This window comes from Scomber japonicus, chromosome 13 (genome assembly GCF_027409825.1).
Source record: "Scomber japonicus isolate fScoJap1 chromosome 13, fScoJap1.pri, whole genome shotgun sequence".
NCBI classification, from domain to species: Eukaryota; Metazoa; Chordata; class Actinopteri; order Scombriformes; family Scombridae; genus Scomber; species Scomber japonicus.
In genome coordinates, this window is record NC_070590.1 from 24,940,165 (window position 1) to 24,962,427 (window position 22,263).

General features: G+C 39.1%; 3 protein-coding genes across 4 annotated transcripts; 1 reads left to right on the forward strand and 2 right to left on the reverse strand.

Annotated features, from left to right (window-relative positions):
• The first annotated feature begins 2,147 nt into the window (after nucleotides 1-2,147).
• On the forward strand, nucleotides 2,148-7,224 carry ftr82 (finTRIM family, member 82). The gene is made up of 7 exons (XM_053331953.1): nucleotides 2,148-2,859; nucleotides 4,319-4,414; nucleotides 4,523-4,756; nucleotides 5,017-5,176; nucleotides 5,276-5,332; nucleotides 5,514-5,579; nucleotides 5,676-7,224. Exons 1-7 carry the CDS (start codon nucleotides 2,269-2,271, stop codon nucleotides 6,194-6,196), a joined length of 1,725 nt encoding a protein of 574 aa, XP_053187928.1. The 5' UTR covers nucleotides 2,148-2,268; the 3' UTR covers nucleotides 6,197-7,224.
• A 1,512-nt stretch (nucleotides 7,225-8,736) lies between these two features.
• atp5l (ATP synthase, H+ transporting, mitochondrial F0 complex, subunit g) lies at nucleotides 8,737-13,522 on the reverse strand. Its single transcript, XM_053331610.1, has 3 exons — nucleotides 13,363-13,522; nucleotides 12,858-13,018; nucleotides 8,737-8,932 (listed from the first exon to the last, which is right to left on the reverse strand). Exons 1-3 carry the CDS (start codon nucleotides 13,412-13,414, stop codon nucleotides 8,834-8,836), a joined length of 312 nt encoding a protein of 103 aa, XP_053187585.1. The 5' UTR covers nucleotides 13,415-13,522; the 3' UTR covers nucleotides 8,737-8,833.
• A 1,413-nt stretch (nucleotides 13,523-14,935) lies between these two features.
• On the reverse strand, nucleotides 14,936-20,792 carry nherf4b (NHERF family PDZ scaffold protein 4b). Of its 2 annotated transcripts, none has more exons than XM_053331410.1 (11): nucleotides 20,570-20,792; nucleotides 18,389-18,416; nucleotides 17,815-17,879; nucleotides 17,507-17,718; nucleotides 17,202-17,406; nucleotides 16,959-17,095; nucleotides 16,483-16,693; nucleotides 16,196-16,392; nucleotides 15,802-16,008; nucleotides 15,453-15,668; nucleotides 14,936-15,336 (listed from the first exon to the last, which is right to left on the reverse strand). In XM_053331410.1, exons 1-11 carry the CDS (start codon nucleotides 20,748-20,750, stop codon nucleotides 15,307-15,309), a joined length of 1,689 nt encoding a protein of 562 aa, XP_053187385.1. In that variant the 5' UTR covers nucleotides 20,751-20,792; the 3' UTR covers nucleotides 14,936-15,306. The 2 variants fall into 2 exon arrangements, with proteins under 2 accessions (XP_053187385.1, XP_053187386.1); XM_053331411.1 differs by lacking the exon at nucleotides 20,570-20,792 and adding an exon at nucleotides 18,604-18,970.
• Between the last annotated feature and the right edge of the window lie 1,471 nt (nucleotides 20,793-22,263).

A 22,263-nucleotide genomic window follows, 5' to 3' on the forward strand; every position in this document is an offset into this window, starting at 1 on the left:
CACTTAACCTTAACAGCCAGGGCCACAACACACGTAATGATACACCTAAGAATCAGTTTCATGGCAGACAGCATTATGACAGCTAATATGATCAAATAAGTATGTGTCACACTCTCATTGCTTAGACGTGACCCTCGTGTGTATTACACATATACACAAACATGTAAAAATATGGGACTACTATTCTGTGATTTATTTAGTTTTTATTTGCTCCTCTGGCTGCAGCACTGACCCACGTTCAACAAGTGCTGTGTTTTTTTTTCTCATTTTTATTTTTTTTTTATTTTATAGCCGACGCCTTGACAACAGCAATGTTTACAAGTGATATGCAATCTTTTTTCTTCACATTTGGCCTGTGTGTGGTTTAGCTCTGTATCTACAAGCATCAGCAAATGTGTCCACTATTTTCCTGCTTCCTGTTGTTATTACTCACACGCAGAGAAATGGCTCCTTGTTCCTTTTGATCAAATAGCCATTTGTGTTCTCCTGCTCTCACCCTGCTGGAAACGCACTCAATGCACCTTAATGAAGGCTGACCTTTCAACTTGAACTTGGACTCAGCAATAGATGACTGTGGAGTTTCGGTCTGCTTCATGAAAGAACACTGGGACTTATAACAAGCATGCTACTCTTATGGGGAGGTGTATAATGAATCTTATTAAAATATCCTGTATCCTAAACATTACCCTGCTTCATTTTTACTTTCTCAAAAAAAATAGACATTTTTGTACAACTGTGCATTGTATAGTCTTCACTTTTCTATATATCAAAGCCGGCTGCAGTTGTCTACACTAACAGGTAGTTAATCTGTAAGCACAGAGCGCTCTCTTCACGCTGGAGGAAGGAAGGAAAAACTGGCTTATCAGAAACCTGACCAAATATGGAGAGGTGAAACTACCTAGTGTATGAAGTAATGTACGATATGAATTGAAGGGGGAGCCAATGTACTTTTATTACAACCATAACTTAATATGTACTCAATTTTTCTGCTACACAGACAGAATATACTGTATAAACCTTTTATTTCAACCCAGATTGTCTTTATAGTTTAGGGACTTTCAAAGTAATATTGAGCTAGAGACGGAAAAATACTGTAAATGGGCTATTAGCCTAGGCTGAATTGAAATGCTAATCAGACGCTATGATGTCAGCAGACACTTTATGTTGCACAGAGACTCAGAAATGTGTCCCCCCAAGCTGATTTTAAATAACAAAAGGTAACTATGACAGGTACATTTTCAGGAATGAAAAAATGTGCAATGGAGCATGCAAACATGCAAATATGTAAAACATACAACACAACACACCACCATCCTTCAAGAATGTTGTTTGTGAATGCGCGTAGGCATCTTCTCATGAATATTTGCTTTCTGTTGGACAAACAGATGCTATCTACATACCTACAGTTACAGTTTGACCTGCAAAAGTGGCTCGACTGGTTTGACTGGCCACAGTGTAAATACTACAACTCATGACTCTAGCTGCTCTTGGAAAAAAACACCTGCAGCAAGTTAAACTTTTAAACCATTTTTTGGTGATAAAAGAAGCATTGTTTGAAGTTTCCCTGAAACTGCTTGAACTTAGAGTGTCTCTGTTTGTTTATTGGGTGGTCCCTTAAATTCCTACAGTACCTTATGCTGCATTTGTGTTTGTCAAACTATAACCGGTTTAAGACAATGGCGATTCTGTCTGACAACAATAGGTGGAAATACAGCTGCGGAGAAGTCATCCACAGATGAGCCACAAGAGAAATTTGAGTGCGAAGGAAACAGCGAGGAAAATAGAAGCATTTTCTAGCATGTTACTTCTCACTTTGAATGCTTTTCACATCTCATTCATTCTTTTTCTTTTAGTCTGTTAGTCTCTCTCTCTCTCTCTCTCTCTCTCTCTCTCTCTCTCTCTCCCTCTCTCTCTCTCTCTCTCTCTCCCCCCCTCTCTCTCCTGCCTGCACACCCTCTCTACCTCTCTCTCCTGCCTGCACACCCTCTCTACCTCTCTCTCCCACTCTCTCTCTCTCCCTCCCCCTTCTTGCTCAACCTGCTTATCTGAACTGGGCAGGGCTCGATATACTCACAGCACAGGGAGGAGGGCCTTGTCTGCTTTCAATCAATAACCTCTGGAATTCAGAAATACAAGTAGATCCTGTCTCTGGCAGGCAGTGCCACACTCTTGAGGGCGGGCTCCAGGCACACTCGACGAAATCTCTTATCTGCTCCCGGCATTCTCTCTCTGCTTCCACAGGTCTGACCGTGTTTTGAGACCATCACCATGGCTGATCACACGTCTCCAGATTACTTCAGCTGCACCCTATGTCAGAACCTTCTGAAGGATCCAGTGGCTATCCCATGTGGTCATAGTTTCTGTATGGACTGCATCAGCGGCTACTGGAATGAGGCTGACTACACAGGGATTTACATTTGTCCCCAATGTAAGATCACATTCACCCAGAGGCCTGTACTGCGTCCCAACGCCACTCTGAGTCTGGTGGCTGAGAAGATCAAGAAAAGCGGTCTGAACCTCAACCTGAACACATCCCAGGGGAACATTTACGCCGGGCCAAGTGATGTCCCCTGTGACTTCTGCTCTGGGAAGAAACTAAAGGCTGTTAAGTCCTGTCTGAACTGTCTGGCATCCTACTGCGAGAAGCACCTGAAGCCCCACTATGAATCAGCCACATTCAAAAGGCACAAGCTGGTGGAAGTACTGGGAAACCTGGACAGGAAGATCTGCCCGCAGCACCAGAAGTCCCTGGAGCTCTTCTGTCGAACAGACCAGATGTGTATCTGTGCTATCTGCACAGTCAGTGAACACAAGGGCCATGACATTGTCTCAGCTGAGGCAGAGAGGGGCGAGAAACAGGTAAGAAATCCTCCTGTCTGCATACAAGGCTCCTTTCAGTAGACTAATTGTTCAAAAGCACAGGAATAGCAATGTTCACCCGTTCACTCTCAGAGAATGAAAGTGTTTCTTGTCAAACAGATAAGAAAGCGGTGCATTCATTTGCACAAAAGTGATCAAAACTACTGCAAAGTCAAGTGAGAATTAAACTTTTAAAGTTTTTCAGAGACATGAACTTTTTTTTAAGAAAAAAAAAGAGGCTTTGCACTTGATATGTTTAAAGACACATTTCCTTTGGAATGATTTAAGCACAAGCAGGAAGGGTGTTTTTCCCAACTCCTGCCCCTGCTCTACAACTTGCGTTTGTACTTTGACCCATTTCACCAACGCTATCAGCTACCCTGGCAGGCATTCACCGCCAAAACAAATGCAGCTCTCTGATTAGCTGAGTGGACACCAGGGGAGTGTCTTAGTTATTGCCTCTGAAAGCTGATTTTCACAGAATGTGGTGTTCCAGCTGTGGGATAGATACACAGAAACAGTCAACTTCCTTCTGCTGTGTCGGTTTCCACCTGTGGGAGTGAAACTGGAATGTCAAGGAGTCAAGGCCGCTCATGGTCATGAACCAATCCCAAACCGCAGCTGTACACATTCAAATGACTCACCAGTACATTGCCTGTAATATAGTGTATAATAGATACGAATGTCAACAGACACTGTAGTAGTACTATTACGTGGAATTATAGTGTGAGTAATTCGGGGGGAGCGTTTTTATGGCAGAGGGATGGGTTAAAGGATTTCAAGGGCATGCTAAAATAACAATTCATCTTCCTGTTTTTTTTGCTACATGGGGAGTCTGGTTTTTCTCACCCAAAAGATTTACAACCTGAGTCTCACACATCTCACTGCGTCTCCCGCTCTCTCTCTCTCCCCTCCCCCTCTCATATTCACCCCCCCCCCCCCCCCCCCCCCCCTCCCTAGATTCCCCACATTCCTCAAGCTTATCTTGAAGAATGGGTTAGTGGGCTTGAGTAAAAGCTGAATTAGAAAAGCCCTCTATTCTGCATGTCAGTGCTGTGTGCACCTTGAAACATCTCTTTAAAAGTCAGTCAGCGGTAGATTCACATTCCTGACATGGCCAGAATTCCATTAGAGATCCCCCCCCTTCCTCTCCCTCCGAGATAAAAGCTGGCCGTATTAAGAAGATTCTTTGAAAAGGGTTTATTAGACATGTCAAACAGCCTCCCCAGATATTCCTTGATGAGAAAGAATGTTTCTACTGAACCCACAAACATGAGCCTTTATATTTCATACAACAAACCAGCATACCATTCAACTACATCTAGGAATCTTATTTAAATTACGATGAGCTATTGTACTACTGCATAGTAAATTAAAGGAAGTCAGTGCAGCTATGAATGGGACTGCGTGTTTAACAAAGACAGTGAAATAATGTTATGCAATATTTTTTATTCCACAGAAACTCTTGGGAGTCTCCCAGGCTGAGATTAGACAAAAATGCCAGGAGAGGGTGAAGGAGCTGGAGGAACTGAAGACTGCTGTGGATTCACTGAAGGTACAATAAGAGCTCTATGTTGATGATATGCCTCTCTATCACCTAGTTGGGGGTTAGGGTTCGGGTTCCTTCTATAAAAACACTGACATCCTGTTGTGTCCCGCCCAGAACTCAGCCCAGAGAGCCATGGTGGAGAGCCAGAAGATGTTTGAGGACATGATTCGCTCCATTGAGAGGATGAGGTCAGAGGTGACCAAGCTGATTGGTATCAACGAGAAGGCTGCTTTCAACCAGGCTGAGGCTTTGATCGAGCGGCTGGAACAAGAAATCGATGAACTGAAGAAAAAGGAGTCTGGCCTGAAGCAGCTGTACAGCACTGAAGACCACATCCACTTCCTGCAGGTAACACACAGTTTAGAGCAACTTTTTAAGCCAATTTAATTATGTTAATGTCAAATTCCAGTCAGTGGGTTAGACTGAACTTATTAGAACATATTCTTGAAGTTTTTGGTAAAATGGCTCATTACTAGCAGATGTTTTCTATGTGGGTCATGGCAACAACAAAAAAAGAATAATGTGTCCTATACAATGTTATTTTCGGTCAACACTCGTGTACTGCACAGTTTATTCACCAACATCTCAATACTTCCCTTTCCCATCAGAACTTCAACTACCTGTGCACCCCCACTGATGATGGATTCATACCCCGAGTGACGGTGAACCCTGACTTCTCCTTCGGGGCTGTCAGGAAAGCTGTGGCTGAGATCAAGGACCGCCTTGAGGAGTTTGGGAGAGAAGAGCTTCTAAAGATCTCCAAATCAGGTTTGACCTTAGCAGCAGAAATGCAATATTTCTACATGATGGGGATAAAACACACATGAAAACAGCATTTTCTGAATATGAATGTGTTCTGCCTTACAGTTAATGAGGTTCCAGTCTATACTACAGAAAGTCGAACATTGGACAGAAGGAGCAGAGGTGAGTGCTGTCACATCCTATAGCAATAAGACTGTAGGAGGTTAATTATTATTTACATCCATAGTGTAGTCACCATGAATTGTTGGAAGCAAACTAGGACACACTGCATCATAGATTTAGATAAGAATTGAAGGTATGTTTGGGTGTTCACTTTGTTCTAACAGTATTTCTTTATCTGCAGTCAAAGAAATGACAGTGGACAGCGCTCCTCCTCCAGAGCCAAAGAGCAGAGCAGATTTTGTGAAATGTAAGTATCTGGTGCATAGTATACTTGAAATATCACAACTGAACCCGAATTTAATCCAGTTAATATTAAAAATATATATATATTTTCTTCCTCCAGACTTCTGCCAGCTGAAATTGGACCATAGCACAGCCTATAAGGAGCTGTACATCTCTGAAAACAGCAGAAAAGTCATCCGCACAAGGGACCTGCAGCCCTACAATGACAACACAGAGAGGTTTGACAGCTTTGCCCAGGTGCTGTGCCGAGAGGGCCTGTCTGGAGGCCGCTTCTACTGGGAGATTGAGTGGAGCGGGGAGTTCTCCATCGGTGTGGCCTACAAGAGCATCAGCCGAAAGGGCAAAGGCTCACTGTGTCTGCTGGGCTACAACGACAAATCCTGGAGTCTACTCTGTTCCGAGACAGGTTACTCTGCCTGGCACAACCGGGTGGACAAACCAATCAACGGTCCCCACTCCCCCAGGTTAGGCGTGTACCTGGACCACAATGCAGGTGTGCTGGCTTTTTATAGCATTAGCAGCAGCATGACCCTCCTGCACAGGTTTGAGACCACATTTGTTGAGCCGATCTATCCGGGCTTTGGAGTTGGAACCTCAGTCAAGATCTGCAATATCAAGTGAACATCGATATCTGAGCTCACATTCATCATCAAAGCTGACAATACTTTCTATGTGTTTTTCTTATAATACACAGCACACTTTTGGAAGATATATTTTTGCAATGATTTGAAACTGTACCAAACCACACTGATGAAATTATGTTGCATACTGTTGAAGAAAAATGTTTCACCCAAATGTGTATATACTGGTTTTTTAACATCATATATTAAGTTTTGCATTGTGCTGTGAAATCATATTTTCAGGATAGTTTTCTATCTAAGATATTATTACATAAAACTACACAATTCAAATAATTACTATTTAATCACACACGTACAATATTAAGAGAAGTGTTATTCCTTTTAGTATCTGATAATAACTGCTGGATAATGTAATAATATGTCGGTATGTAATAAATCAGCTAAACCAGTGAATGTAGGTTGTTGTAGTAGATGTTTTGAGAGTTACATCATCACATTTTACCTACATTTACCAACATTAATGACTTCATAGCATGTGACATACAGTATCAGTCAGGGTTTGGACACACCTGCATTCCAATGGTAGTCTAAACTTTGACTGATACTGCATTTCAAGTGATGATGTAATTGCAAGTCATGATGAATGTAATCTGAGATAACCAGAGGTACATTTTCTTATGATGAGTCACAACATCGCTGGTCAATATTATTAAATTCAGAAGAATATTTCATCATGTTCTTTCATTTTTTTAATGTTATGACATTATCTTACAGTTGTTACATCGCATCAGTTAAGTGTTTTTTTCCCCCACTTGAACTAACCCTTATTTAATTTTGTGTATGTTTACTTACAGTATATAATGGACAACCAGAGTATAATTGTTATCCAAAAAAGATTTGTTTTGTAACAAAATTATTCATTGATAGTTCTAAATAAAGAGCTACAAGAATTACAATCCATCAATTATTGTGTGTTTTGCGATGATTTTCTATTTTTATATACAGATATAAATACTGGACAAAATTGTGTTTTATCAATGTTGTGAAATTAAATGTGAGTATTTAAATGATACATTAGAACTACTTACTTTGTGCATTTGCAAAGGCAAGGTCAAAAGCATTTCAAATGTAACTGTATTAACAGAGATAGAATTTGCTTAAATAAAGGATTAAATTGATATGAGAACCATCCCATTTATAATCCGAGCCACCAAGCCACCTGCTCTGACACAGACAACTCATCTTAATACTCACAGCTCCCTCTGTTGGTAAATTACAGGAACTGAACTAAAATAAAAATAGGATGACCAATTTCACAAAGGTGTTTATCATTTTAGCTAGAATCAGTCTGTCAAAATATCAGCAACTTTTATCTTCAGTGATGTGTCATATATGTTCAGTATGAGTGATGCAAGACAAAACCAAAGCATTATGTAGTCCTATATCTTAACCTTTAAAAATCTAGATTCCTGTTTATTGTGTATACTAGATCTATAAGATTGTTTCTTGAAACAGGCCACATCTGTCTGATAACGATCACAACTGTCATTGTAGGAAACGCACAGGTGTTAGTGACATAGAGGTGTCTCAGTAAGTCATGACAGAGTGACAGCCATTGTGCATTTCCTACTATGGTGTGACATGTTCCCATACTCCATTGTGTTAATTACCGTAAAAACCAGTGTATAAGACGCACTTTAAATGCTATTGTTTTCATTTAAAAGTGGGGTACATCTTATATACCGTTGTGTCCTTTACAGGAGTAAAATGCAGAGAGAGGTTGGATGTGGATATGATCATAGGTAGCCTATGTAAATGGCTGTCCACACTAAGAACGACCATAGGTAGCCTATGTAAATGGCTGTCCACACTAAGAACGATAACTATAACTTTAAACATAATGACGTGAGCATCCACCCTTGCTATACTATAACGTCCTATAAACAGCGGTGTCAAGCACGAGCTGCGCGCTCCAGCTATTGATGACCCGTTACTGCTGTATGTTGTACGGAAAAAGAAAAAAGAAAAGCAGGCGGGTTCACAGGCTGGTGGTGATTCAGTGTGTTGATCTATAGTATTTTGGGATACTAGTTCGAGATAGCAGCAGATGTTGAAGCGCCATTACAGAAACACACAGACGAGCAGGTTTTATTGATATTATTTTAAAAAGGTTTAATTGAAAGTCATAGCCTAACCCAAACCCAGTCTGAGTTAATATACCAGTCCAGTTCAGTTAAGCACTGTTGCGTTTCAAAAAATGTAAATTGAAAGAGTTTTGAAGTATAAACATATGTTTATAAATGAATGACTACTGGCGCATCAAATAAACCAGTCTTTAATAGTAAAGCATTTTTCCCAGCATGATAACACCCAAAATAGACTGCATCTTATACACTTGTGTTTACATATACCAAACCACTTTATTTACTGGGTGCAAGTGTTCTAGATTAAAGTATTTATATTATTCATATTCCCTATAAACTGCATGCTATATAAAAATGACCTTGTAGTATAGCTGCTGGTAAATACATAACCAACCATGATGATGTGTTGCACATAGAAATTAAAGACTTGAGACAGTTGTGTAACAATAGAATATGTGTTTATTGGTTCCAGGGAATTCTGCAGGAAGTTGAGCATACAACGCTCAAGACGAACAGCACAACAGTCAAAAAATTTAGACATTATAGCCAACAAGCCCTCCTTTGCCGATGCACTCTCCAATGTAGAACCACATCATCACTTCAGTGGCCACCAGTCCATTCCTTACAGCATCCTGTGAAGAAAAACACAGGTCAGTGTTAAATCAGCATTTAGTTTTTACAGTGAAGAGAAGACTAACAATAATAAACCTGACCTCCAGTGCCAACTGTGAAAAGCTTACTGCCTACAGTACTGACTACAATACAAAAAAAAGTTATTTCAATGTTGTTGTTTTTTTAATTATTAGCATTTATTCAATAATTACTCAATAAAAAAAGAGTCTTGGACTTAGAACATAATAGAAGTTGACTTGGTTTTTAGCGCTGTGCAAATAACCCCACTATCAGCAGTTATACATTTTTATAATAAATTTGATGTTTATATTTTCTCTGACATTTTACAGACTAAATGTTTAATTAAGAAATTAATCAGAAGATTAGCTGTAGGTCTTGTACAGTGTGTTATTTCTCAGTGCAGTAAGCACCACAAACAAAAATCCCATTCAAATATGCTTTTGTCATTTATGCGAACTTTTAATGAACCTTCAACAAGAGGGGCATTTGCAATTAAAGAAAACTTTAATCAGCAAAGCTGCTTAACAGCTAGCCATGGGAGTCAAGCCCCGGGTTTACACCAGTGTATTGAAACCTCCCCACGCCCCCACCGAGCTTAAGCATCAGGGATTTTTTTAATGTATTATAAGATGTTTTCATTACTAAAATGTGTGAGTGAGCAAGTGAGATTGTGTGTGTATGTGTGTGTGTGTGTGTGTGTGTGTGTGTGTGTGTGTGTCTCGGTGAGACTGCAGCTACCATTTGAGAGCAGGCCAATGGGCAGGCAGAAAACCTGCTTATTGGCACTGAGACTTAGGGAGACTTGAGAGCAGCTGCTCACTAACAGCTACATGTGTTTACAGCAGAGGGCAGGAGAGAGGACAGGCGCCTCACTCTGCTACTCTCTGCTGAGACTCTGCTGCTGCTGAGGATGGTCACAAACTTTAGTATTTGCTTTATCTTACTATGTTAGAAATTACAGTTTTTATCATTTGATGAACATGTGTCCTAATCCTGCTGACTCAAAAATATTAACATATAATCTCCAATATTATTCTGTTTCATTAGTGTGACCAATTCCATCATGACAGATAAGAGAAAATTATTCATTGATCCCATGTTTCTAAAGTTCCATACCTATTTTTAACATTTAACCTTATGATGCCCAGTTAATAGTGCAGGAGCTGCTCTAACAAACTGACAGCTGTCTGGTGTGCACAGAGTCACAGTTTACAATAGAAGGACATGCAGAGATTTTATTCTGAGCTGAGAGTGAACTCCCAATGTGTAATATTTGAATGTGTGGGTAAAAAAACTGCTGATAAAAGAAACAACTGATGCTCAAAGTGGTAATTTTAGAAAGTCCCTGAGTAACAAACTAATACCCAACCAGGATTTAGAGGGACAGTAAACCTCCACTAATTTATGTGCTTTGATATGAACTGAATGAATGAGGACATTAAATTGTTAAATTGTTTGGCTCTGTAAGAGGGAGGAGGGAGAGAGAAACTTAGGGTTTGTTGAAGAAAACCTGCCATTGCAGAGGTTAGGTTCACAGTAAGTTGCCATGGTAACTGACCCAGTTAAATTTAGGCTATGTCTCTTTCACAAACTCACATAAACCCACTTTCTAGAATACACCCCTGTTGTGACACTTAAAGTCCCTTACACTCAAACTTCTTGTTTTATTTTGGGTTGTTTTTTTTAGGGGGGGGGGGGGGGTTGTTTGTATGTTTTAACATGTATTAATATTTGTCTACTGAAAGTTTAAAGTTTCTCTGTGCTCATTGAAAATGTGATTTTAAGGTGTGGACCTATGAACAGAATGTGTGACATGTCAACTATGTTTGAAGAATATCCTGGTCTAGTGTGTAACTTATGCTACTTCCACACTGATGCGTTTCCATTTCAAAGTGAATAACTGTTGCTACATTAACACCTAGCGTTCACAATAGTCTGGGGTGTTTACAACCCCTAAACGGAGACTTTTGAAAACGCTGCTAAATGTCCTTTAGTTTAAAATATCTGGGATTGCATTTCAGTCTGGACGAGGGGAAACAGACTTTTGAAGACGGATGACACACCACGTTCACTCCTCAGTCACAACATGTCAACATTTACTTTCAGTGACAGCTAGTCCTCGTCATTGGTACAAGCAAAGAAATGTCTGGTCATACGCCACTGCTGTTTTTCCTCCATAATATTTTCCACATCTAAGCAAGCAACCACTGAGTAGTAGGAATGGGTCACTAAAACCGAATAACCTTCCGTGGGGTTTTTAATTGAAAAACTTAAATCAAGGGTTGAGTTATGTAGTCTAGTATGGAGGGTTCATTAACAGCTGCTGGAGAACATTTTTCACTTTCAGCAAGTGGAAGGATGTCTAAGCTTTTGTAAACCACCTTCACCTTGTTTTGAAGTAGAGCCTGGCACACCCCTGCCTACTTTGAGTGGGTAGTTAGTTAGCCTACTAGCTAGCTGACTGGAGTGAACGTGACACTGACGAAGCCACACAAAAGTCCAGTGTGGGAGAACTTTAAGAAAGTAAAAGATAATCATGTCAGATGTGTAGGCCTGTCACGATAAGTACTTTTCTTGGACGATATTTTGTATCAAAAATAATTGTGATAAATAATATAATTGTCATTTGAAGATCATTATATACCACTGATGTTATGATAATATAACAACATAATAATGCAAGAGGATGGAGGGTGGGATTAGAGAATGGGCGCTTCTGTAAAAACACAGACTGCCATCAGACAGAGTTATTTACCTTTAATTCTTCTGCAGTTTCCGCTCAGGACGTGCACAGTGACAATGGAGGCAACTACTCGCTTAGCAAATGTGACATGAATAGTCTCTCAGCTGCTAAAGTGAAGTGTGGCAATACTGAGGTCAAACAAATGATCAAGGTCATGTCCATGTATCATATAATAAGTACATATAAAGACATGATGACGTTGATAATTACATTAGTATGCGCTAAGTCGATAAATATTGTGACAGGCCTACATGTGTAAAATATATAGAACAGAGTTGAGCAATCGTGATTCCGCATCAACAATGCTGACTCTGAAAAGCATCCACCTGCTGTGACAGCTACGTAAGGAGACGGTAATCTCCAAACTAGTACATCGTCAACATGTGTAACAGCTCCTCGAAAGTGTGACAAAAGCCACAGTGAGAAAACTAAAGGGGAAAGGATTCAGACATTTCATGGCCGATTTGCACATTGTTTATGTATGAAAATGTATGTATTAAAAATATGCACGGTTATACCGTACTTTCAGGGGTCTTTAAGTCAAAGATTTTTATTTTAATTAATGTATTTCTGTTAAGAAATTAAGGGTAATTATCATTTTAATAAATACAAATATGCGCAGTTAAAGCTTGTTATTAGTTATGAATATTTCAAGATATGTATTGACAGATTATTAGCCCTTGTGAATGTCGGCATGCGAATATTGAAAAAATGTGCTCATGAACATCCTGACAGAGTAGACCATCTGCTACATGTTTATACTAGCATGTATGTCCAGTGTATGTGAACGGTCAAGTGATATGCGTTAGTGTGGACAGAAATTCCTTCTGAGACAGTGTTAAAATGCAGGTGTGGATGGGGATTGAGTGTGATGTGGAAACTTGAAACCTTCAGTGCACATAAACTAAGAATGGACTTACAGTGAAGTAGGAGACATTGTGTCCAACAGTTAAACTTTTGAAATTTCAGAGATGCTGGCTTTTTAATGATGAGAGGGAGCATGTCATTTATAATTATATACAACTACATAATTGAAGTGTTTATGAAAAAGTTTTTAAGTACTATTTTACGTCTTAAAACACATTTGGGGGCATCTTTACATTCCTCACGGGACTATAGAAGAGTTTGTGACTCTTATTCTTATATAATAGTGCATCTGTCAGTAGCAGTGACACACGCACCTTGACTGTGAGTTGACCCAGGCGTCCTGACTGGAAAGCCTTCACAACATTTGTGGCTCCCTCGATGGCCTTGGGGATCTCTGCGGGGCTTGGGGGAACCAGCTCGACGCGGGCATAGTGCCAGAAGGTTGCTAGCCGAGGTTTGGACCAGGTGACAGCGGCTGAGAGACAACAAATAAAGCTGTTACTGCTGTGTTCATGTTCCCCTTTAACTTAGCATTAGCCGCTCAGCTACATGAATTGAGAGTATAAACGTTATGAATCACCCACCACAGCTAGCCATAAAACAACTTAGCCAAAGGGACGAAGACGACACAATATGTTAAAAGACAACACAAACGAACAGCAGAAGTCAACATTATTGCAGCTTCATTCAAAAACAGGCTAACTGTTAGAGGCTATTGTTGGCCTAGCTAAGTCCTGTCATTGCGCGTTATACTGCTAATAATTCATTTATCCACTGTTGCATACATGTTACGGATATTAAAATAACATATGTACTTACCGCTGGCCATGGTGGGCACTTTAGCCACTAGTTTTTGTACAGCTTGTGCCATGTTAACACGTTTATCGTCTTGCAGGCCGACTGAATGTCACCTCCAGCTGAAGGACCCGGGAGAACGGCTTACCACGTAACTGCCTGTACAGAAACACGCTGCGCCGGCTTACGTCTTCTTTTACGTGTGTAATGGCGGTGGGCAACCAGTGTATTATGCGCTTTAGCGCCACCTTCTGCTTGGGAGAGTAGCCAAACTCATAGACTCAAAATAAATATTTATATACAGTCACTGGACCAGATATTTAATACTACCCATTAATCTTGTGTGTCTAATAAACCCACACAAACTCTACTGCTCGACCTATTTGGCAGGTTTATTAATAAATAATTAATCATTAATAAACTAATGCTGAGCTCCTGAACCCAAGTTCTCCTCTTCCTTCCTTGGCCAACCTGTCCTTATTACTCTTAAATTGACTTTATTGTTTAAGATGTAGCCTATAGAAAGCTATCTATTATTTCAGTGTTACATTTCCCTTGCTGCTTGTCTATTGCTTTACTCCAAAACTAGTATTACCTTGACCTCTGATTTGCTTAATTTGACTTGCAAATATATGATGTCTCTATGTATCTTCTTGTTTCCCCTCACATCTACTAGATGTGCTGGAACCTATGTAAACCCAATTGAAATACCTTGTTGAATGAGTCTGGGGTGTGTTTGTAATACTTAAAAAATATTGGTGGCTTGAGTTGAAGGATCTCAAGCTGCTGAGAACTGAAACAGAGCAGGAGTTTGTTTTATTCCAATGACTTTCCTGTCTAGAACTGAAAAAGTGGGTCCAGTTTTCCATGTTCTGGATTATTAGACCTGTACTTGTGTCGTGTACTGTGAATAATTCTCTCTAACATGGACCGAAAATACTGTTAACAGATCCACTTTTCCTCTGTTTGCCTTCTTGATCTCCAGCAGGTACAAATCTGTCTGCAGTATTGCATGTGTCCATGACTCAACCTAGAAATACAACACTAAACTCAGACTGGGCTATGTAAACCTTCTTGTTTTTCATTATGTAAATGATGTTAACTTTAATTTTATTTATTTTCTTCACATATATTTAGATACATTGGATCACTGTCAAGATCTCAACAACACCAAATGTTGGCATATATTAAGTTATAAACTGGTATCAGTTACCTGAAAATCTTGGACAATGCTGTAACAAAATTAATGTCACATTAATTCTGTTAAAACAACATTATCATGCATATCTCCAATTTTGTATTTCTGTAAACTTTATGGTGTCACACTTTTACTTGTGTGTTTGCATTTTATATATTAAGCCATGTCAAGTTTAACTAATAGATGGTTAATATTACACATACAAATGTTCAGCAATACAACAAAGATTTTTTTCCATCACAACATTTGCCATAAGCTACGTTGTCAATACACACATCTGCAAGAACAAAGTTACTGATATAATGTTTTATGTGTTTTGGCCATATGGAAAACACATACACATAACTGTACACTTCACACATAAAATAGCATCAACACTAAGATAATATGAGATCTTAAGATGTGTATCATTTTATTTCCTCTGAATTTTACAATGCAAAGTATTTCATATGATTTAGATAATAAAATGTGTCTTAAGACTAACGGTTCAACATCTGTAGATGGATAATACTGAATACAATGACATTTTCATATCACACATAAATATACACATTACCGAATTTCTTTGTGTTAGTCCAACTGACACGGTTACACCTTCATCTGATTTTCATTTTGCTTATTTTATCTGTATCATCACATGGATTTCTCTGCAGATCTGAGATTATATCCAGGCCAATGTAATGATAACAATAATAATATTAATAATAATCATATGAGACAAGTTTCTGGTATAGCTTAGTTAATGGTGTCATCAGGGTTGTTTGAATCTCTCACAAAGATGATATCTCAGTTTCTTCCTCCTGCAGAGATACAAACAAAATATATTGTAAAGATAATGGTCATTTATAAATGAATAAATGTCTTAACAAATGATGGAGTAAACTGTATGGAATGATGATTTATAAAATGTATTTACCTCACTGTCAGTGGCATCTCTAGTAGGTGTGTCAGTCTCTTTCGACTTGTCATAGCTAGTCTTATCCATGACTAGTAAGGAAAGAGAACGCCCTCCTTCCTTCACAAGCATAATCACATCCTCCAGGGATTTATCCTCCACATTTTGTCCATTGACTTCCATCACCACATCACCCTCAAGTAGTCCTGCTTTCTCTCCTGCGCCTCCCAAAGCCACCTACAGGATAATAAAAAATATATCCCACCACATTTTACAAAAAAAAAAGAATTATACCCTGGACCACTCTCTTGTACTTTTTGTCAGTAACACAATAATGTTGACTAAGTGGAAAGCAATATTTCATCCCCACCTGGCTGATGATTGTCCCAGCATTCTGCATGACACAGCTGAAGTTGAAACCGAAACCCAAAGGGCCTTTTTGGAGAGAACAGAGTCTGGATTTGGGCGAGTCATCCATGTCCTTTAGTAGTGACTGCTCTGCTGCACAGACTGGCACATTAATCTCCTTTTCTTTCTCAGCATCCTCCTTACAGAAGATAAGAGGGGATAGACCCAACTGTGGAGAGATAAGAGTAAAAACGTATCCAGATATGGATTATGTTTAGGCTTATTATGTATGATTTCTGTTGTTTGTTTATGTTTTACTGCATCTCTGCTTTCTATTGTACTGAAAAAAAGTAAATAAAATTTAATTTAATAAAAGATTGTGTTTAGGAAAAAAACATGTAGCTGGTGATGCCAACCTGGGTGTAAAACTCAAGCCCCTGGGGAGTGATGGTTGTGAGATAGACGTGTTCTCCACTCTCTCTCACTATGTTCACAATGGCCTCATGCTTCAGTGACTCCACTGACTCTCCATTGACCTCCAGCAGCAGTTCTCCATCAATCATACCTGCTTTCTCCGCTGGGCTGCCACTGTCCACCTCCCGCAGCACATGAGCTTTTGTTCAAACAACGCACAGACAATCAGGTAAAAAAGTAAAAGATCAAATGCTTGCATTTAGGTTTTGCACTCTTTTTGTCCTCTCACCTAGGCGTCCTGACGGTGCCCTTTCCAGACGAAGGAGGAAGCCGTAGCCATCAGAGTTTCCATCAGAGACCAGGTGGAGTTTTCTGGCTCTATAAGGTAGGTTATGTGGAATAGCCATCATGGGCAGGATGGGCATCCTCTGTCGCATGTACTCCTTCTCACTCTCACTGTCAATTACTAGGATGGTGATGTGATCGCCACATTTTTTCATCTACAGAAAAACATTATTTATTACGGTTAGACAAAGCTGGACATAATAATTTCAAATGTGTAGTGCATTTCACAGTTGCATTGATTGCTTGGTACACATTTTGTAGGCCTTCTAAGTATAATAACTATTTTTTGTAAATGGGAGGAAAGCGAGAGTAGTGTGACTTTACTTTTCTAAATGTTTGATAAAGGAAGCTCCAAAAGAATGGATTTGGAACTATTGCAATACTTTAAAAATGGGTTATGAAAACAGGCTGACTATGTACCATCCTGGTGAGTGCAGAGTGAGTGAGATCAGACACTGCTGCTCCGTTCATCCACACTAGGCGATCCCCCTTACACACTCCAGCCTTCTCAGCTACCCCTCCTGTCACCAGGCTCACAGAGAAGCGACCTTTCTCTCCTGTAGACAGAAACAGGAGGAGCAACTGACTCACACTGCACAGATTTCAACTCAAACATTTAATTTTGAACCTTGGACTTTGTATGATTACTAAGAGGAGCGTTACCTTCCACAGGAGTGAAGTTGATGCCAAGCCCTGAGACAGGCTCCCTGGAGATGTGACAGAGTCTGGGTGGTTTGGAGCTTTCGCCCTTGTGTGCTTTGACCACACCTCGGAGGTCTTGACCTCGAGACACAGCCTGCTCATACATCTCCCCGTCCAACACTAATAAACATAACTGGTGTCCACTTAGTTTTATCTTCCTGGCCACCTAATCCATAAAAACAGAAACACAGTAGTTTCAGTAAGAAAACACCACTCCTTTCAAGAGGTCGCTGTGAGTTTATAATAATGTTGGAAGCTCATCTTACCTCAGGGTGAGGAACATCATCAACATAGCAGTTGTTGACTTCCAGAAGCCTGTCTCCATCCTGAAGGCCGCTGCGCCCTGCCACCCCCCCTGAACCTACATTTCTGATTATGTGTCCGTGGCACCCCCTTTCCACCCGCAAATGGAAGCCATAAGACTCCCCTTCCTCTCGCTTGAGCACACACAGGCGAGGGCTGGGTGTGGACATGGAGTCTGAGCAGGAAGAGAGAGAAAGATGATGTCATACAGAGCAGAGTCTCCTCAGGGTCTGATGTACAGAGGATAATCAGAAGTTATTGTGTAAGATACCTGTATCGTCTGTGATGACCATCACTGGGTTGTCTATCCCCTCTTTAGGATTGAATGTAAATTTCCTTCAAAGAGAGATGAGAGACATTTAACTTAAATTATCCGAATATACAAAAAAGTTAAACTTCTAAAGTGAACACTATTTCCTATCCTTCTGCTTTCTTAAACTAATCAATCAATTGCATTACTATTAATTACATAACTTCACCTGTGTGCCTGTCATTATGAAAACTATTTATCTGTGCTTAGGAGGCCTTATCTTGGGCCCAAAGTCTTAAAGATTACTATGCTGTAAAAGAGCCAACATACATGTGTGCCAAGCAGATTTTTAAGCTGTATAGACAAAACATGAATCTGATATGTACTGTAGGTTTCAGGTAACGTTAATACTGTAATACTGTTTTTCAGGACTAATGTCCAGCCCTGCTCTGTATATGTCTGATAAACTTAACATTATATTTTTATTAGTAGCTGTTGTAGTTGTAGCAGCATAGTGTTCACATTCACACAAGATTGGAAAGACATTTAAAGTTATGAATATTAATGCAAACATTAGATAAAAGGCTGGACTTACTCTGTCAACCCTATGATTTCCACCAAACCTTGAAAAACAGAGATCAGATGAAGTCAATGGCTTAGCAGCATAAAATGCTATGAGATGATTCCATACAGGTATCTACACTTTTCATACATCATCATAAAACAAATTTGAGAAAATATGAGATTTGGTTTCCATATTAATAATCATCAATAATCAATGCTGATTATGGCATATAAATCTGAACTTACAGCTCTGTGAATGTCTGCGTTGTTCTGTCCGCTAAACTATGAGGCATCAGCTTCACAGCGAGACTGGTATTTAAGCCTTGGATGACATATCTGCTGACTATAACTATCAGCTGAGGCACCATAAAACAGGGTTTGGCCATATGTGATTATGTTTAGTCTTTGTCCTCTCTAAAAGGGGAGGGAATTTAAGAACATTAAAAACCTTAAGGTACAGTCAGGTCAAGTAAGGAACACTTTATTGATCGCCCTAGGGGGAAATTAAAAATTGACAAACAGTAGCCTTGTAATGGTGAAATCATAAAAAAATAAAATAAAATAAAATACTATTTATATAATGAACAATCTCTAAAATACTATACACGATAAACAATCTCTAAAATACTATATACGATAAACAATCTCTAAAATACTATATACGATAAACAATCTCTAAAATAATCTATTACAAACTAATACCTGATATAAAAACTGAACTGGTCTTGACACTCAAAGTCACACAAACAGCATTATTACTGTTTCACTGCACTGTGAGACATTAAGTTGGATTTTTGCATCAGGACAAATTATATTGTATTAAAAGAAAACACATTAAGCCTTCAAGAAAAAAACATTACATACACTGTTCTTCCCCGTATACTCATATAAAGAAGAACATACATCATCAAACATACAACAAATCGTGCTATTCTCATAGATATAGATTAAATACATACAGTATCTCCACTCTGGCTGGGCTTAATATTGAGAGTGTCACAGAAACAAATATCTCAGCAGGCCCAGCTCATTCATTTAAATATCATGTAGCAGTTGAAAAGCTCGGCCTATTGTACAGAGGAACCTAATCTCAGTATATTATATCTTATCCCTTATTCTAACACCATGAACCAGTTTCAGTGACTGGTTGATTCTCCTGGGGCCTCAAACCAGAACTAACTAACTAACTAACTAACTATCTAACTAACTAACTAACTATAAGTGTAGTGGTGTCATAGAATAACGTTAACAGGGTGCTACTGAAAAAAGGTTATAGATAAAGGTTAACCTTTATTTATAACCTTAGATAAAGGTTATAAATAAAATGAGCTTATAATTTATGGTTAATCATCTCTCCATAGTGGCCATGAGGAGGCAAAATGACATTATAACTGTCACTGTCCTCTAATCTGTAACACTGCTTATCTATTTGGTTCATCCTGTCAGTGACACTGAGTCCTTGTTTGTTTAACACTGTATACAATAAAAACAAACTCAGCATGTTAAAGTATTTTCCTGTCCTTCATGTCCCTCATGTGAATGTAACTCACTGGACAGTATAATTTGGCCGTGTGTTATGACAATGTAACCTTCAGATATCACATCACATCCACAGGGCTGAGCAGCCCCTCACCTGAATAGCTTATAACATGAGCACTTCTGTGCAGCTAATGGGCCACTGTTTGTTTTTCCCCACCATAAAGCTTCTTTTTAATGTTCTAGGACATAGTGATCCTCCTCATACAAACACACACACACACACACACACACACACACACACACACACACACACACACAGACACACACACACACACACACACACACACAGCTACAGCTAAATCTGTTGAATACTATAATTAGCTCTCCTACTCCATACAGATAAGAATACTGAGCTGTGACTGATCACACAATTTAAGAATATACATTTTCTTTTTAATCTTAGAAGTACTATGCCATCAGTTGTGTTGCATTTGTTAAAGTTAAAGTTAAAAAGGTGAAGTTGTATGTGTCATGTTTGCATTGCATTTAACAAAAAGACTAACTTCCATTTGAATTTGATCCTACATGCAGTATAGTTGAATAAAAACATAGCTCTGGCATAAGAAATCCATAGAAAATGCACACACAAAGAAAAAAGGATGTAGACATATACTAAAATATACTGAACAACAGCACAATTTCAATGAGACAATGAAACAAAAAAAAAATGTACCTGTACTTGATTTCATGCTGTGTCTCTTTCCCATCAGGTCGGCAGTCACCACACAGAGGGGAGTAAAAGTAGGAGTACTGTGTGTCCAGACATTTATTGGGACCACAGATAAACTCCTCCCCTGCATGCATGGGACACCAAGCTTAATGTTTAATCTGTGTGTCAAATTTTGAACACACATACCTACTTGAAATCTGTGTTGATTTGTTGACTAAAAGTACAAAACCCACAAGATCGTTCCTTATTGCTCCCCCAATGAATGACTTCGTACTTTAATTTTGTTATCTTGGAAAAGATGCAAAAAGCTTGCAAGTAGTTTGTTATGTGTGTAGCTCTCTGTGCAAATGGGTGTGTGCTGTGCCTGTTCCCATGTGAATCACATCCGAGACTGAGTGTTACAGTCGAGGCCAAGGCTTTGTGACAAGTTGCACAAACACACCAACATTCCAATAGAAATAACAAAGTTGTGATTTATAGTTTGGATGAAGTCACAGCAGAAAGAATGGAGCACATAATGGGTGGTGTTTACAGAAACAAATAGGCTTCAGAAATGTAATGGAAAATAACAACAATAATAATGGTCATGTTTGATATGAAGATCTCCATGATGTCATATAACACAGCAAGTTTCATTTCACTGTATTTTTTGTGGCACTTGTAAAATAATAGTATTTTTTTAAAAGTACACTGCCTCATTAATGATAATTAAAGGTAAAAAGAATCAGCATGTAACAGTTGGCCCTTATATTTCCCAGGATGAGATGTTACAAGACCTATGTGGTAAAAGTGACTTCCAATATCTTTCATTTTCATTTAAGCACCACATTTCAGATATTATAAGTCAAGACGCACAACACTGATATCTTTTTATGGATCCTTACATCTCAAAACATACAACACAATAAACCATTATCAAGGACAGCACTCCTGACAGGTAATATGTACTTTTTGTGCATGTGCTGACATTCCTGATATATGGAATTTTTCAGCATGCAAACTTGGCAGCTACTCATACTCTAAAGTCTAGAGGTCAATATATGAGTTGCATCAACCATAAATCATAAACTTCCCTCCCACTACACACACACACACGTGCACATGACATGACCTCTTACCTATTTTTTATGTCTCCTATGAACTTAGGTAGCCAGGCGTTGTGCATGTGTGTTTGAACATAAAATTGTTATTTTGAGAGGTGATAGTTGTAATGCAATAAGAGTTCTTTATTATGTATTTGAATTGTTTCCATAGTTGTCCAGCCAGTGCTGTTAGTGTGCACATGAGCGTGCATGTACATTGATATCCCCAAAACAAGCATACACCATTGTCACAGTGCAAAATGTGTCACTTACCTGTATTGATCTTCAGGTTATGAAAATGGATGGTTGTAGTAAATGATTCATGTTGCAGTAAATTATTGACAGAGATTTTTTTTTTAATTCACATTGCAGGTTATTCTGGATGACATTTAAACATGCACCTCTAACTGAAACAGTTGGTTGTTAGATAATTGACACCACACAATTATCATGTATGAAGAGAAAAGATCATAGGGTTTTGAACAAGGAGGTTGACCCTTTGAGGGCACAGCAGGCTGCAATTCAAGACAGACAAGATACACTAGTACAGAGTCAGACTAGAATCATCACTTTTGAGCATGGCAAGCAGATGCTGTTAGGGAGGTACACATGGAT

What these genes read in the sequence shown, in the direction of transcription:
- atp5l (XM_053331610.1), bottom strand. Translation starts at nt 13,414, where the DNA reads ATGGCACAAGCTGTACAAAAACTAGTGGCTAAAGTGCCCACCATGGCC. An exon ending in AGTGCCCACCATGGCCAGCG is followed by an intron (nt 13,019 to 13,362) that starts GTAAGTACATAT and finishes GTTGTCTCTCAG; the next exon opens with CCGCTGTCACCTGGTCCAAA. An exon ending in TGGGTCAACTCACAGTCAAG is followed by an intron (nt 8,933 to 12,857) that starts GTGCGTGTGTCA and finishes TTTTCTTCACAG; the next exon opens with GATGCTGTAAGGAATGGACT.
- ftr82 (XM_053331953.1), top strand. Translation starts at nt 2,269, where the DNA reads ATGGCTGATCACACGTCTCCAGATTACTTCAGCTGCACCCTATGTCAG. An exon ending in CAGAGAGGGGCGAGAAACAG is followed by an intron (nt 2,860 to 4,318) that starts GTAAGAAATCCT and finishes TTTATTCCACAG; the next exon opens with AAACTCTTGGGAGTCTCCCA. An exon ending in ATTGGACAGAAGGAGCAGAG is followed by an intron (nt 5,333 to 5,513) that starts GTGAGTGCTGTC and finishes CTTTATCTGCAG; the next exon opens with TCAAAGAAATGACAGTGGAC.
- nherf4b (XM_053331410.1), bottom strand. Translation starts at nt 20,750, where the DNA reads ATGTGTGTTCAAAATTTGACACACAGATTAAACATTAAGCTTGGTGTC. An exon ending in CAACTTCACTCCTGTGGAAG is followed by an intron (nt 17,096 to 17,201) that starts GTAACGCTCCTC and finishes TTCTGTCTACAG; the next exon opens with GAGAGAAAGGTCGCTTCTCT. An exon ending in CTGGGACAATCATCAGCCAG is followed by an intron (nt 15,669 to 15,801) that starts GTGGGGATGAAA and finishes ATTATCCTGTAG; the next exon opens with GTGGCTTTGGGAGGCGCAGG.